Source organism: Cheilinus undulatus, linkage group 20 (assembly GCF_018320785.1).
Source record: "Cheilinus undulatus linkage group 20, ASM1832078v1, whole genome shotgun sequence".
In the NCBI taxonomy this organism is placed as follows: domain Eukaryota; kingdom Metazoa; phylum Chordata; class Actinopteri; order Labriformes; family Labridae; genus Cheilinus; species Cheilinus undulatus.
The window spans coordinates 25,561,466-25,577,883 of NC_054884.1; the positions used below are offsets into that span (position 1 = coordinate 25,561,466).

Here is a 16,418-nt window from a genome sequence, read left to right on the forward strand (position 1 = left end):
CACTGGCTGTCTACTCTACTCTGCATCCTGTGCAGCAGCACAAACAATTAGGAAACCTAAGACCTACCATATTTAAAACAGAATAAACTAATAAATACAGAACTAAACAGTAAAATGTCAATTTTTTTTTGGTTTGGCTTAACAGTGATACAAACTGGGTCGTTCTGAAGAGCTCAGTAACTAGATGCCACTTTTACAATAGGGGGTTTATGCAATTTCATCCCATCTGGATATGCCAGAGTCAACTGTAAGTGATATTATTAGAAAGTGGAAGCGTTTAGGAACAACAACCAACTGTGCCTCCTATTGTGCCAACTGTGAAGTTTGGTGGAGGAGGGATAATTGTATGGGGCTGTTTTTTTTTTAGGGTTTGGGCTAGGCCTCTTAACTCCAGTGAAGGCCAATCTCAATGCTTCAGACATTTTGGTATGCTTCCAACTTTGTGGCAACAATTTGGGGAAGGCACTTTTCTATTCCAACATGACTGTGCCCCAGTGCACAAAGCAAGGACTACAAAGAAATGGTTTGATGAGTTTGGTGTGGAAGAACTTGACTGAAACCGAGATTGTGAGCCAGGCCTTCTCGTCCAATGTAGAGAATGGCTGGGCACAAATTCCCACAGAAACAAAATCTGGTGGAAAGCCTTCCTAAAACAGTGAAAGCTGTCAATCTTTTTTTCAGTTTTATTTGTTTACAGAAAAAAAGGACCAAAGAACTACTTGCTCTCAAATTGACATTACTGCATCAGTTTGACAGCAGCTGCACCAGTAATGTGAGAAAAGCAAACAGTGAACACAATCAGACGTGATAAAGTACATAGATAACAACCTAATCTGCTAAAAACCTCTGACTGCATAACCACCTCCACAACAACAGCTTCAGTCAGTCAAGGATTTGACAGTATATATACTAAGTCTGTCAATACTGTCCAGTGTCAGTGAGGTCATACATGCCCAGACATGTCTCCTGAAATGAGGTCAGCTCTATTATTTGAAAGGTAATCTTGCTTAACAGTCTGCGGTCACAGAGAGAGAATCAATGTGCTTCTCACAGGGAGGACTATCTCTGTTTACATATCACCACAGCCTGCAGAGGTAAACTACTGCTAATTTGTAACTCATGTGAAATGGGTGGATGACCTCAGTGCAGTCATAGAGGTGTGGTTATTAGCTTGCTAGCTCTCTGTGTGTATTTGTGTTTAACACTTAGTGAACCTGCCAGGAGTTACTGAAAACTGTGGCCTACATCCCTCAAAAATAACCCGGTTAAAGCCAAGAGAATTCATATGAGAGAAGTCAAAATGATGTTTAATAGCTGCATACAAGGCCAACAGGCAGTATAATGGACAAAACAGCTAGCTGAACAATGTGTAAGCTGTTGGAAAACTGAATACCAGCTGCTAGTGTTTTACCGTGTACATTAATATTTATTTCCCACTCAGAAATAGGAGTGGTACAACCAGCTTAGCACAGTTTCATAACACTTCTCAGCTTTTCATTACCCTTAATTGCCCAATAACATTCAAGCTTGTGTCAGCTAATGGTGAAGTGAACCAGAAAGACCTCAATGAATCACTTGGCAATGGGCTTTTGTTCTTGATGAATCCGTTCGGTGCACTGAAACCTCGGGGGCAGCGATGGGGAATCGTTTGTTTTACGCCCCACTTCCAGAGGCCTCAACGATCCAGCTGGCAAACTAGAGCCCGATAACCAATTTCCCCCCCCCATCATCTTATTTAACCTCGCTGTGGAGACTGGAGTGAACGCATGTCTAATGAGCAGCAATTAACTATGCCAGAATGACAGAGCAATCCCCAGAAGAGGCGGCTTACAGTCAAGTAAATAAAGATAAGCAGTTGTGGATTTGTGATTCTTCACTGTGATGATGGAGAGCATGATTCATTTTTGTTTACAGAGCGGGGAAACATGAGCTGGAGCACCAGCGTAATTCATCACACTCGGCTGGGCTCTGCATTTGTCATCTCAGACCAGCTCACTTCCCATTTCCCAGCCATTTGTTTTTTAAACAAAAGCTGCACCGATATAAATTCCAGTTTAAACCAAATATAGGGCTATATTTTCTTAAATGTTTTATGACCTTGACCTTATTCTGAAATATCTTAAAGTTCTGCGGCAATGGGTCAGACAAACTGGCAAATAAAGGGAGACGCATGTCCAAAACAGCTCTCAGGACTAGAAAAATAGCTTTATTTATCATTTTACTTGAATTACAGACCATGCTGCACTACTTGTTCAAGACTGTGCATGCTTATAAAGGGAGTGAATGGCACACTTTACACAATATACACTACTAACGTGAAGAAATGTTTGTTAAACTAGTAAAGTTCCAATTTAGCATCGTCAAACAGTAGCTATTTGCCTCTGATGTCAGATTGGGAATCTCAACTACTATCACAGATGTACAACTGATTTTTAGGTTTCATGTTTTACAAATGTCTGACAAATATATACAGTGTTACTACTACTCACCGATTCATCAAAAGCTAAAAGACAGTGATGTGCAAAAACCTGGCTGGATATTAAATCACAACTGAGCTGATACTGGGCCACATTTCCATGCATTTTAAGACAAAAACACCTAATTAAACTACCGTTAGCTTCTGGGATAATGCTAGGAACAAAATATGCCTAACAAACAATTTTACTATTTAAAAATGTTACAAAATGAAAAAAAAGGAAAAAAGAAAAAAATCTGAAATGTGATCATGCATCATGGACATATTTATCCTGAAGGTAAAAAGACACAGGATTTTCTTATCTAATGGTGTCACTCTATCAAAAGGTTTTTGTTAAAAACCCTTCCACACCAGCATTGCCTTTTAGAACAATAATTGACATGGGTTATTAAAAGTTAAATAACTTCTCAACTATAAATCATAGCCTCTAACTTTTTTCTCCCTTGAAGCTAGCTGTTGAGCTGTTCCAATGATGCTATCCATGCTTACTTAGTCCTTCACGGAAGCTTTTCATGCGAACCTGGAACTTAGTCAACTTTTCAAGGACTTAAAGAATTAAATCCACACCGGCAAATCTGATATTGGGCATTTTTTAATGCATTTTTATCAGTTTTTACTCATTTTCAACAATTTATTGCTTCTAGTGCTAAGGCTAACGGCCAGATTGTTTTATTGTTTTCCCAGAATGCTTTGTGAGGGGCTGTCCACCAATGATAGGCTGTTCTGTCATCATGCGAGGCTGTGTCAAGTTGCTTAAACCTGAATGGAGATGTGGAAATTGCCTTAGTAGAGCATATTGGAGGGAAAAAGACAAAAGGGGTTTTGATGTGGCCTCTGTGTTATTGTTATTATAATATTTAGCAGTAGAACTCACAGTAATTAGCAGGAAGTGTCACAGAAAGGCTGTATATTTGGATGCTATTTGCTGAGCCATGTTCTGAGTTCATGGTAGGGCAAAAATAATGTCAGTTTTCCACAGCACAGTCAGTCAAGAGAGTGTACACCAATATCAGATTGGTACTCGGTGTTGGCTGTCACCCAGTGCTCTCGTATTGAAATCGGTAGAGGGAAGGAAAACATGGCATTGGGACTTTCTAATTCTAACAAGTCTGCCTTTGGTTTGTGGGAGGAAGCCGGATCATGTGGAGAGAATCCATGCATGCTCAGGGGAGAACATGTAAACTCCATGCAGAAAGGCCTTATCTGAAAGGGATTCAACCAGAAACTTTTTTTGCAGTGAGTCAACAATCACACCACTGTGTAGCCAAAGCTCATGTGCAATCACACTGATGTAATGACAGGCAAACTGCGAAGAGCTTAAAAGTCTCAGTTTCATTTTCTCATTCTCATTTAACTCTTCAGGTATCCCTTATATCTATTTTTAGAGTTATGTGAAGTTATGTCTCCCTTCCATTTATGAGATGTATTTGTGGTGACATTACTCAATTTCCTGATGTTGCTCTTCAAAATGCTCTTACGATGATTAACATAGGAGCCTTTTATTGTGACAGACTTGGCTGGAATAGATGTGTTTATCAACCAATACTTTACATAGCCACTCTAACAGACAGAAGGGATTGAACTGTGGCTGCTTTAAGAGAGAGAAAGCCACAGTTTGCTTCTTTTAATCACCCAGGACTAAAGATAAGTGAAATATGGATTAAAAAAAAACCTTCAGCAGGTAAGACGTTTGTTCCTGCAGCATCTGGCTCAAGGAAAAAATAGACAAGAACTCCAGCAATGAGCCTGCCCCCTGACTTTATGGTGAACTCGGATCAGAGCGCAGCTGCAAAGCTCTATGCTAGATTAGAGACAGAAGTTGGTGATACAATTACTGTTTTCTGACAAAAATCCCTCCACTATGATACTTTTAATGACCCGTAGGCCACCCTGGCTGAAAAATTTGTAAAATTGACCTCTCAGCGAACAAAAACACAGCATGAAGCTGGCTGTTAACTTTCAATGAATGCAGTGACATCGACTAAGAACAGACTGTATTGAAATGACTACTGTCCAATGTTATCTGATTGGTCATTACTAAAGAGTGAGCTAGTAAGTTTTCCAACCCTGAGTTGCTGTCTAAAAATAGTGTCAAAAGTCAGAAGTTACTTATGCTCACATTAGCTGTTATCTAACAGAAGCTAATAAGACATGTTTCTTGACTCATGGATATTTTTGAATCCACTTCCTTTTAAGTGTAATGAATAAACCTGAAGTGAAGTATTTATAAAGAATTGCCATACGTCCAAAATGCAACCTGGAACTGATCAGGACTCTCTGATTTCAGCTTTAAACACTGCACCCTTAGCATGACATCAGAAAGAAAACAGTCATCGTGGGAAAAAAATTAAAAGTATGTTTCCAGTTTGACTACAAACTTCATACACGTACACCATCTCCATAATAATTCAACTGTGAAACATTAGCTGAGTGTTTAAACACACGTTAAGTACTTTTCACCCCTAACTGTAAGTCAGCAGCAGGTTACGGGCACATTCATGTCAGGCTGAAGTATCTTATCTATGCCAATCATGCACAAAGAAAAATGCTTGTGCTGCTGTGAAGAGTTCACAACTATCTCTAGTACACCTGGGTGATAGTTCTGCACTAGATGAGTGGGTGTTTGTTTCCCATATTTGACAGTATAATTAGACATGACAGTTACAGGATATGCAGTTTATGGAGACACTTTCAGTTTATACTGCTTTGCACACCCCTCCTATTGGCAACAACACCTAATGGCTATTTTAAAGTACTATGGTGCACCTTCCTGTATCTTCCAGTCCACATTAGGAGTTTTCAGTGTCCAGTGCTTGTACTTAGTTCCTTTGATTTAGGATCATGTCCACAGCCTGGGCCAAGTTGTCCACAGTGCCGTCTGCTGTCACTGTTGGGTGCCTCTCGTCACTGGGCCTGAGGGAGGAGAAGCAAAAGCTTTATAGACACACTACACAGGAACAAACAACTGCCACATAAGGGTCGGTAAACAAGAAGCACTAACAGTTTGATGCTATCAGCCATGCTACAAATGCTGGAAGTATAAACTGAAACAGTCAGTAGATTCAGGAAGGCGAAGCTTTAACAAAAAGAGACTAAACACTTCATGGGCTGTCTAGTGGAAGCTAAAGGGGGAAGTATTTTTGATGAATAGCATCTGTCCTCAGGGCTCACTTATGATTAGCAGCAACACTCTTGAAATTGAAGTTTACCAGTGAATTTCGGCTGTGGGGAAGTCTTCACACTTAAAGGTGACTGTGCAGTTGCCTGCCAAAAGCCCCTGCAGGGTAGTGCATGCTTTCTGTCTCTATCACCAGCTGTCAAACACTGTTGCAGCCTATTGTAATGCATCTAAAACAGACCAACTTGGGACTTTAATGAGAGCTGCAAAAAACCCAATTTCTTCATTAAGTTTAAAAAAATACGTATGGGAACCATATAGTACCCAGTTGGAAGATATGCTTCTTCTGAAAGGTAGGGAATTTGAGGGAAAACAAAAAACAAAAAAAAAAGTCTCAAACTCTTTAGACAGATTGCTAAATGTTGTATTAGACCGCCCTAACCCTAACCAAAGTAAGGTTTATGCCACAGCTGCCCTAAATTAACAGCATTGGTAATTACCAAAATCATTTTTTTATGTTTCTGCAATGGTTATTACATCAATATGTAGAAGCTCTTTAACCCAAATGATATTTTTAATGATAAAATATAATTATTATTGTTATCCATGAATTTTAAAAATTTACTGATTTACAAAAACCCTGAAAAAATAGTGAAGCAAATTAATGTTTCTTGATTAATATGTCAAATTATAGTTATTTACTTGCATTCCTGAACAGAAAAATTAGTTTTAGTGGTTGAATGTGATGCTTTTCTTACTTCTCAGAGAAGCCCAGTGAGCCGGCTCAAATTTGGGTGAATTCAGTTTGAAATCCCTCATTCCTGTTCAAAATGGTAAAACATAGAGAGCTCACTGAAAATGAAAGAGTCCGCATTAAAGCACTTCATGATGCTGGATGGTCTTTGAGACAAATATGACAGGTGGTCTAATAAATTTGTTAAGCACTGTATATACATGGTGTTTTATTTATATATATATATATATATATATATCATGCGTGTTTCCCAGAGGACGAAGACTGATGACTCTGATAGTAATATGATTTTCCTATAGCAACCTTATTAGGTAGCATTATGAAACTGTCACATAATTTGGTTTATGACTAGGGATGTAACGATATACCTTTGTTGGATACGATATGTATCATAATACTGAGCACCCCATGCGATTTCATCAAATAAGGTTGAGGTCAATTTCTAAGCAAATATGATTCAGGATTATAATTCCACTTCTTCAGATACAGTTGTTAAATAAGAGAGGATTCCTGCAAGTTATAAAAAGGTTGTTGCAGATCTTTTTTTCCCCAGTTCATTCTAAATGGTCCTTTATGGTGTATTTATAGTTTTGAATCGAATTGCAAGATATCATACATTCCAATTTATGTGATATGTGCAAAGCTAAACAGGTTTAACATGTGTTTGTAAATATAAGTAATGTCATGTGAAAAAGAATGCTGAGTGCTAAAAGAAGATGCCAAAAAGCACTGCCTTATTGAGTTAGCTTTAAATGAACATATTAGCATTTATAATGGTTATTAATTAGACAATTCTTTCTTTCAAAGGATTACCAAGATACACGTGTACTATCTAGGCCTGGGTTATAATTTGATTTAATTGATTAATCATATTTGTAGGAGTTTTAGTTTAAAAAAAAAAGTGTATAAAAACTACATTTTCTTTTGAAATTCCTCTGCTGCTCCCCACGGGCTTTGCATGGTCAAGTACAGACAAACTAATTGGAAATGCCTTGTCAGAATGAGCGACATTTGAATCATTTGTGCAGAACTCGGTTTTCTCCCTCTTCTCAAAATGCATAAAAACTAAAGCTGAACAGTTTGGGGAAATAATCAAACTTTGATTATTTTCCAATATTGCTTTTGTGATTTGACATGCAATTGTTTTTTAAGTTCCTCATCTTGTGTATTTTTCAACAGACACATTCGTATGACTTAACATAATGCATGAATCAATATGAATTTTTATTTATTTACTTACCGATCAGAGTAGTAAATTCATTGATTTATCTAATTTAAAGCCTTGCAGCAATAATCATGAACACTAGGGCTGATTCATCATGTCAGAGCATCAAACTGTAATTATTGTGACTCATATTGCAGACTGAATGTGAGTTGTATCGAATGGAATGGGTATTTTTATGCCCCATTCTAATTTCTCATTAAATTCTCATTTGAATTAAAATTTTTTTTTTACAAAAATACAAAAAGTAACTTTATTGCAATTAACTCTGGAGAAAAATGATGCTCCATTGTTTGCATGACATGAATAGCATAACATCTCTGCAGCAAAAAAAATTATGAAACTGCTTTTTGATACAAATTTCTGGTTAAAGAAGTATCACAACTTCTGCAGTTTGAAAATTGCAGTAGAACATATTGCAATCAGTTGCCCAGCCTCAATAAGTACACATATGCAGAAGAGCAGTGAAGAGGGCAGGTGATTTTCTGACTGTGTAACATTTCCCTCACAGACTATAGCTGGGCGACTGCTTAGTATATTTGCCAGACATTTTCTACACTTTCCATGCATGTTACAATAGTAAACAGGAAAGAAAATTGATTTAAGTCATAAATCGGGTTTAGAATGAAAAGATTGTACTTTTTTCGCCCTAATCTTTAAAAGCAGGTGAATTGGCCAGATTCCATGTCCGTCAACAGGCAAAACAACCTTGCAAAGTTCTAATTTCAAACGACTGTGCCTGGTCTGCCAAAAGACCTGAAGAATCAGCGTCATTTGAGGCGAATAAGGCGGTAGCTATGGACAGGGTTTAGCTGTACTGGAAGCCAACCAATGGCTGCTGCCCATCAGTGTTTAGCTTATGTGTAGCGGTAGTTTTATTAGAACTGGACCACATTTGTTTGTCAAATAAAGAGCAAAGAATAGCACTGAAAAATTCCCATTGTGGAAAAGATGTTTCTGCTCTTCTACATGCTTTGGCATGAGTTTGCAATAGTTACAGGTGGGGTTTAGTTGTAGTGTAAGCCGGAGAGACAATGGCTGCCACCAGCGTAGCAACTAGCTCATATGTAGCAATAGTATAGCAGCAATTTGATCAAATCTGGGTCCCATTTCTTTATTCAAACAAGAGCAAAGAGCCACACTGAAAGTTTTTCCAGGTGGTTGTCTAAGACTTTTTCGCCCTTCTCCTGACCAGCCTCGGCATGAGTTTGCTCCACCAACATGCTTCAGCGTTCATAAACTATGACAGTGCCTGTCTGTTAAACTCAGGTTACTACTGGAGCAGCACATGCCTACTAACTCATTCTGTCTTGTCACTCTGATTGGCCCATAACATGTGTTTGTGTCTTTGTCCAATCGTCTTCCAAGAAATTTTAAAAAAGTCCTGCCCTTCCCAAGTGCTTTGAATGGGAGTTGTCCCACATGAATGTGAAATATATCCCTTGCAATAGATATATGAAACAGTCTATCTAGCATGTCAGGTTAATATTGCCCAGCCCTACTACTGTCATATCTACAGTATTTATTGAAGTTCAGTACAAAGACTAATTTATGATCAGGCTTGTACTGAGGTTGTTAAGAATACAACACTCTCTAAACTTTTGTAGCAAACATTAGCAACACATTGCAATGACATTTCTTCTTTTTTAAGTGTGAAATCTTACTTTGTGTACAATTTTTTGAATCTAAGCTATTACATCTCTGGGCTTATGAGACCTATTTAAGCTTAAGTATGAAAGTTGTGTAAAACATGAAGTGACTTTGGTGCTTCTCTTTGTGAGTATCAATGACTATCCATGGGAAAGTTGGGACAAAGGTCACAGGCCAACTGACCACTGACATCATAATTTTGTCCAAACTGGGCCTCCCTAATAGTGGGAATTTATGTAGAAGGCGTAGGTCAGCCTTGCCCATCTCCCCCTTGGCTGCTGCTATTATTTGGCTCAGGTCCCAGTAAAGGGTGCAGATATGTCTGTTTAATCAGCTGGTAGGGGAAATGTGATCCATTTGGCATGGCACCAGACCCCGGCTAGCATGCACGACCCTTTTCCTCCTCATCACATCAAAAGACTGTGAAGCCCACTTCATTCATCTGCAGTTACTCCTCTAGTCTCCTGCTCATTTATGAAGGGGTGCTTATAGATCCAACCCACCCCCCTCTCCTTCCCTCCCTGGGTTGCCTTGACCGGGCTCTGTGTGCTGCCTCTGTTCCCCCAGTCACGGGGTTGGAGCTCCAGATGGGGAGGCTTTGTCTGGCCCCGGGTGTGCGGCACACACCATCATTAATCCTGCCCTCTGAGAGCCCGCAGAGGACCGTGGCAAATATTTGTGAACCGCCCAAGTGTAGCACCAGAAAGAAGAGGCCTGTGGGGGGCTTCTGAGGAGAGGTGTTGAATACTGAGGCTGCGGTGAATACGGAGAAGCGGTGCCATGTGTTTACTGATGTCTGTCAGCCACCAGCGCTTGGGTTATGTGAGCCGCTTCGCTAATGGTCTGGGTGTTATGTCTCCTGTGCTGGATTACTCCCACACCCTTCCCTGCCCTGGGACTGATTGAGTTCACACACGCACATACAGACGCAAACACACAAGTAACTGAGTCACATGGGTCTAATGTTTCAAGCAGAGAAGCCAAGAGCATTGACTCCACTGTCACTCCAACCTCATGCTCCTTTAAATCTCCCGTGGCCTTTGCCTTTCAGATATGCATGCATGCATGTGTTTATTCATTTTGCAGCTTTCCTCCCATTGTCATGAATAATGAAGGAGTAACCAGGTCAATGTGACCATGCAAAATTCAGCACAACACAGCTAGTATTACCAATGAGGTAATCTACGGCGCAATGCAGTGTCCTTTAGGTCAATGCAATATCAATAAAAGAGACAGAGATAGGTTCATTCCCAGAGTCTGATAGAAGCTGCAAAGTATGCACGTAAAGATGAGGTCAGTGATGAAGCATAAGGGAAAAAGGGGCCAAGAATGAAACCATAATGAAAAACTCAGTTAAGTCAGTTAATGATCTCAAAGTTTGGGGGATTATAGAAAAGACTAAACTAAAGCTGATTCATGGGTTTACTATTTGAAAGCAATAAATCAACCATTATGATCAATCTTACAAATAAACAATGAGAAAACATTTGATATTTGCTTGTTCTAGTGTCTCAAATGAGGAGAGTTTCAGCTTTCTCTTGGAAGACCTTTTAAGCTTAACATCTTTTGGCATGCTTTACAAAACAACAATCTGAAGAAATTACATCAGTTTCTAGCAACTGGCAATGAAATTATTTGTTAACCATAATAGATCAATAAAGACAGTACTTAATGTTAAGGTGTTTGTGGAGGGAGAGGCAGGGAGCCAAGCTGGTCATCATGCCAAGCTTCAAGGACTGGTAGACCATGTTGTCAGGAGGGCATGACCTGGCTATGGTGTTTTTATCATATTAAGGAAGCCGTTATCTTAACTACATAAAGTCGGCTCAAGTCATTGCAAACAAAAGAAGTATAGATTGTGTAATTATGGTTGCATGAGAAGAGGACAGCGGTAGCTTCAACTGGCTTGTTTCAGAGCCACGTTAACCTTAAGCTTTAATGCTATCACTGTAATTTGAAGCAGCAATCACGGATTTGTCTTGTTGTCTGAGTGTTTCACTCTAAGGTGGCATATCTTGCAAATGACTTGTACAGTCTTTAACTTTTTGGAGGCCAAAGCAAGTCCACATATCCTCTTTAAGGCAACAGTGCATGGATAGGTACGAGAAACTTCCCTGGCTTAGACCAGAATACTCACGCAATTTTGTTGTCTAAACAGAGGAGAAGAGGGAACAACTGAATGCCTGCTGCCAACTAGTGGTTGAATTTATACCACAAAACTACTTTTATTAATCAATAAAATATCAATACAGCATTTTAGAATATCGATACAGTACCTCAATGCAATATTTTAGTGCAGAAATATTTTCTACGACAAAATATGATACGAAACAACCAAACCTCATTCCACCAATAGGGATGCACTAGGCAACACTGTAAAAACTTCTATTTATGAAGCAGAAACCCTGAACAAAACCAGGTTCAGTAGCCCTTTGGGGTCCACAATCACACAGGCGTGATTTTATAATCAATAGTTTTGTCACATGACAGCATGAAAACAAAGCCACATTTTGCATTGCAATCACTTGGTGTAAAAAGCATGATCTTTAAGCTTTCTTTCAGTTTTTGTTCGATGTCAATGGGCCAAGTAAGAGAGGAAATATGATCATTTTAATTTGATCTAAAAATTAATGTCACATATTGGGTACAGTGGAACATCCTGTACAGGACTGGTACTGGTATTTTTTCATAATTTCAGCATATTGTAATATTTTTTAATGAAAATATATTGTTTAAAGGTGCATTGTGTAGAATTTGGAATTTTAGCTACATCTAATGTTCAGATTTTAGAATCAGCCGATCTGTTACCAAAACGTCACATCACTAAGTGACGAGAGCCTGTGAAGACCAAAAAGGATCGTGAGCCGGACATCATTTACATCAGTGACAAGGTGAGGGTTTATTCATTCATTTTTGTAACCATTATTTTTATAGATTATAGGTCAGTCTTCTTCTCCACCTACCATCCAGGTAGCTTTCAGGACCGGCGGGCAGGTTCGTATTTAAAAATCGCATTTCGCTCTTTCTGTCCCCAAAACGTTGCCATAGACAACATGGCGGTTCGTTATGTCAGCCTCCGTGAGGGCGACCCGCGGTAATGTAAATTTAAAAAGCTTTTTTCTAATTTTGTAAAAAGAAAACGAAAGTTTAAAGGGGATGATTGTTCACTTATTTTAACATACTTCACATAAATATATAGACATTATATCCCATTTACACCGTTTCTGTTTGGCGAAATGCAGCCACATTCTACACACTGTACCTTTAAATAACAATTTTCTAAAATCCATTTTTGTGGGTTGTTGTGTTTTTGGAGGCCCTACCTAATACAGTCAATTAAACTTAAAAAAATATAGTTTTTATTTTATAAAGTCGAGGTAGTGCTGAAAAAGATTATACCAAACATGAGCATGGTATACATTTTCTGAGTGGTTTATTTCGTCAAAAGAAAATTAACAAAATGGCAAAATAGCCAGTGGATATCTAAGGGTTATCTGTCATGCCCACAATCATTTTGTGGGCATTTAACATTTGAGATACCAGTCTTACCACTCCACATCAGAGAAGTCAAACTTCCCTTTTAGGATAGACTTTAACTGGGATCACTATACTCAAACTAAAACATTCTCTTTCCAAAAGACAAAACATGCATGACATCAGGGAACAAGTAATCTAAATCATCACAACATGTGCTTTCAAACAGGTACGTACTGTGCATATATAATCCCCTACAACAGCCAGGACATGACAGTGGATTAAACAGTAATGCAGACTGGGCACGAGAATATGGGTATCGTGTTTACGATGCTCGGGCAACATAAGATTAAAGTGGCTTAGAGAGTCATATGGATTCACATATAACATGATGCTTGTCTCTATAAAAGCTGTTAAAAAGGACAAGCCGTGCCTCCATCAAATGAAATTGGATCTAAATGAGGGTGTGCTTGTGTGTTAAAGTCAGAGAGCGATGAGGTTTGATGCAGAAATAAAAGAAAAGGTAGTTGACCGTGGGGTAAAAAGCTCAACAGCCTTCCTGTTGGTTAATGCTTAACAGTCCAGCACATACACAAAAGCACACGTGTGCACACTAGGAAGCAAAACTGTCACATACACCAGATTTCGATTTACACTTCTCTCTTAACCTCTCCACCTGTGCTGAGCGTGCATTTTGCTTGACACTGTGCAGATAAAGCAGATAAAGCAGACATGAGGGCAGAGATGAGAATGTTAAACCAACAATAAACAACATTCAAAGCTGTGTTTTGCTCTTGAAGCTAAGACACAGAGCAGTTTTTGGGAAACTTGACTCTCTTTTCCCAGCTGAGTTTCATCACACAGATACAGCTTGTTTTTGGAAACTTGAAATAACTTTGCCTGCTGTTGAAATCGTAGATCCTGAACCACTAGCTGCAGACAAAACACTATAATGTTGTCATGAAATAAGAGTATAAGGTAGTATTACCCTACTAAAGATGTTTTCTACACTTCTATAATTGGCACCTGATTGTGGTGAAAGAGTCTGCAACTGGTAGTTTAATCGAAATTTTAAAATGAAAGCTAGCTGGATTTGAACACAGAAATGTTGAAATAACTTGGCATGTTTTTTGTTTTAACTGGCTCATGCTCTACTGGTGCAGACACAAGATCATCATAGGGAAAAAAAAAACCCTTTAAACAAGCTTGAACTTGTAATCACCATCTGCTACAAAGACGCGTCCTTCTTTTAAATGTCAGACAAGGAAAACCAAACTCAACTACAGCCTGGTGTGGAAAGTTGACACAGGAAAAATGCAGATTTAATGACAAATACGTGTTTAGTATAGATCTTATTTACTAATGATGGCCGACAGGTACCCTAAAAACTATCAGTTTTCTGAATTTAATAGTCGTTTAAGGGCCGGATTGGAAGCTTGGGGGGGGGGGGGGGGGGGCTGATATTTCCCCCGGGCTGCCAGTTGATTATCATTGCTCTAGATCAACATACTGCTAAACTGCACTGTTCCTGCAAGATGCTATCAATGCTATCAGTTAGCTGTTGTTTTCCTTTGGCTTACAGAGCATTATGACAGCATGGCAGTATCCATTACCTCTGCAATTATCTTATCCTTATGGAGCTTCTGCAAACAACAGCTAAGCCGCAGAATTTGGCTGACCTTAGAAATGCATTTGGTCCCAGGAAATGTCTAGTGGGGCCAAAGTTACTGGGGGTCGCCTGGGGATGGAATTCCGTCCTACGGGGTGATTGAAGTCGCTTCCAAAAAACATGAATGAGATATAGCAACAAATCGTTCTCCTTTAGGATTTTCTGAGAAAGAGCAAAATTCATGGTTCCTTTAATTACATCAAGTCGTTCAGGTCCTGAGGCAGCAAAGAAACAGACCATCACACTACCACCACCATTTTTGACTGTTGGTATCTTTATATGTAATCCAGTGTTAAGTTTTATGCAAGGTGTTATGGGATGCAAACTTTCTAAATAGTTTTGCCTTTGCCTCATCAGTCCACAGAATATTTGCCCAAAAGTCTTGGGGATCATTAAGATGTTTTTTGGCAAATGTAAGGCGAGCCTTTGTGTTCTGGTTTTGGCCTTGCAACTCCCTCATAGATGCCATTTTTGCCCAGTCTCTTTCTCATTGTTGGATAATAAGCACTGTCTTAACTGACCTATGACTTTCTTGAAGAGTTGTTGATGCACTTTTGGAGAAATTTTGGTGGGCTGGCCATTCATGGAAAGGTTCACTACTGTCCCAAGTTTTCTCCAGTAGTAGATAATGGCTCTCACCATAGTTTGCTGGAGTCCCAAAGTCTAGAAATGGCTGTTTGTAAACCCTCTTCAGACTGATAGATGTCATAGATGAGAGATGTGTTGTTTTTTGAGATCTTATAGTCTAGGGTCAAGTAGCTTTGGATGTTATCTCCCTTGATAAATTAAATCATAATTTAAAAACTTTGTATTTACTTAGGTTATCTTTGTCTCATATTAAAATTTCTTTGATGATCTGAAATATTTAAGTGTGACAAAAGGAAAAAAAAACAAATCAAGAAGCAGGCAAATTTAAGTTCAGTTTTTGTATATTTATGAAGTTGAGGGGTTTTATGTTTCCGTGATGCTATATCTCAATTAAATCCCCTGCTCCGAATAAAACTAAAGGCTGACACCCTGAGTATTCTGGAGTGGGAGCTGTCACATTTACAAGAGCTAGGACAACTCTAAAAGTAGAAGTCTACCTGAGAAGGATGGAAAAACACTAAAGCCAAGTCATTGTTTTAAAGTGCATTTTTCATACCAGACAAGTGAAGGCAGCATTAGCCAAAACATGTCCTTTTCACACTATAAAGCAGACTGTATAACCATAACCCGAAGGAGAACACGATAACTATAGCCTTTATGTCCAGCCAAGCCTTGTGGGTGACATAAGATATGAACACAAGACAAAGCTTTTCCTCTCGCCCTGTGGGTGGGAAGGTTTGAAGCTGCTTGTGTGCTCTGCAGCTCTGTGACGCTGAAGGAGTCTCGGCCTTGGGGGTGAGAATGTGATCGCTGTTTGACTCTGTTATAAATAAAAAGGTCATGGGAGAGATAGATGGTGTTTATGATCCTTAAAAAAATAGAGGAGAAGCTACTCTGTCATGATTTTAACATCATCTACTTCACCTCCACTTTTCCTTTCTTGTTCCTATTCTACCTGGTATTTACAAACCGCAACAAGAAAAAGATTACTCCCCTGATATAAAACAGCTGCAACCCCTTACGAAAAACAGCCCAGCTTAACAGAGGAAACCACCATGATACATGCATGTTATGGCAACAGACATGACAGATGCCGAGCACATCCTCTGCTCAGTTTGTGGCCGTGCAGCAGCCGTTATCACTTCACTATATGAAGGCTGCACAACACTGAGTCATGATCTGCAAACAGCTGCAGTATGGTTTCACACTTTACACAGATTAACGGTTCTTTCCAAGCGAGAAGGACACAAAGGGGATTCCCTGGTCGCAGCATGAAGAGCCACTTGATTTTCTTTTCCGTCCTGTTGCTCTCTGAAAATCTTTTGTTTGTTTATGTGTGACTGTGAGAACGAAAGAGAATCCTGATCTGTCAAAACCACCCACTGGAAAGTTTCTGTCCTTCTCAACCTCAAAAATATCAAAGGCTAAACAACATGATGTTAACCAGAAACCTTCATCTTTTTTCTA

At 39.1% G+C, this 16,418-nt stretch overlaps 1 protein-coding gene across 1 annotated transcript in view; it reads right to left on the minus strand.

The window, feature by feature from the left end:
* Window positions 1-2,192: 2,192 nt before the first annotated feature.
* Window positions 2,193-16,418, minus strand: part of LOC121527821 (phospholysine phosphohistidine inorganic pyrophosphate phosphatase) — a 44,774-nt gene continuing 30,548 nt past the window's right edge. Inside the window, exon 7 of the mRNA XM_041814818.1 lies at window positions 2,193-5,389. Coding sequence (XP_041670752.1) covers window positions 5,296-5,389 — 94 coding nt within the window. The 3' untranslated portion in view covers window positions 2,193-5,295. The remainder of the gene's footprint in view (window positions 5,390-16,418) is intronic.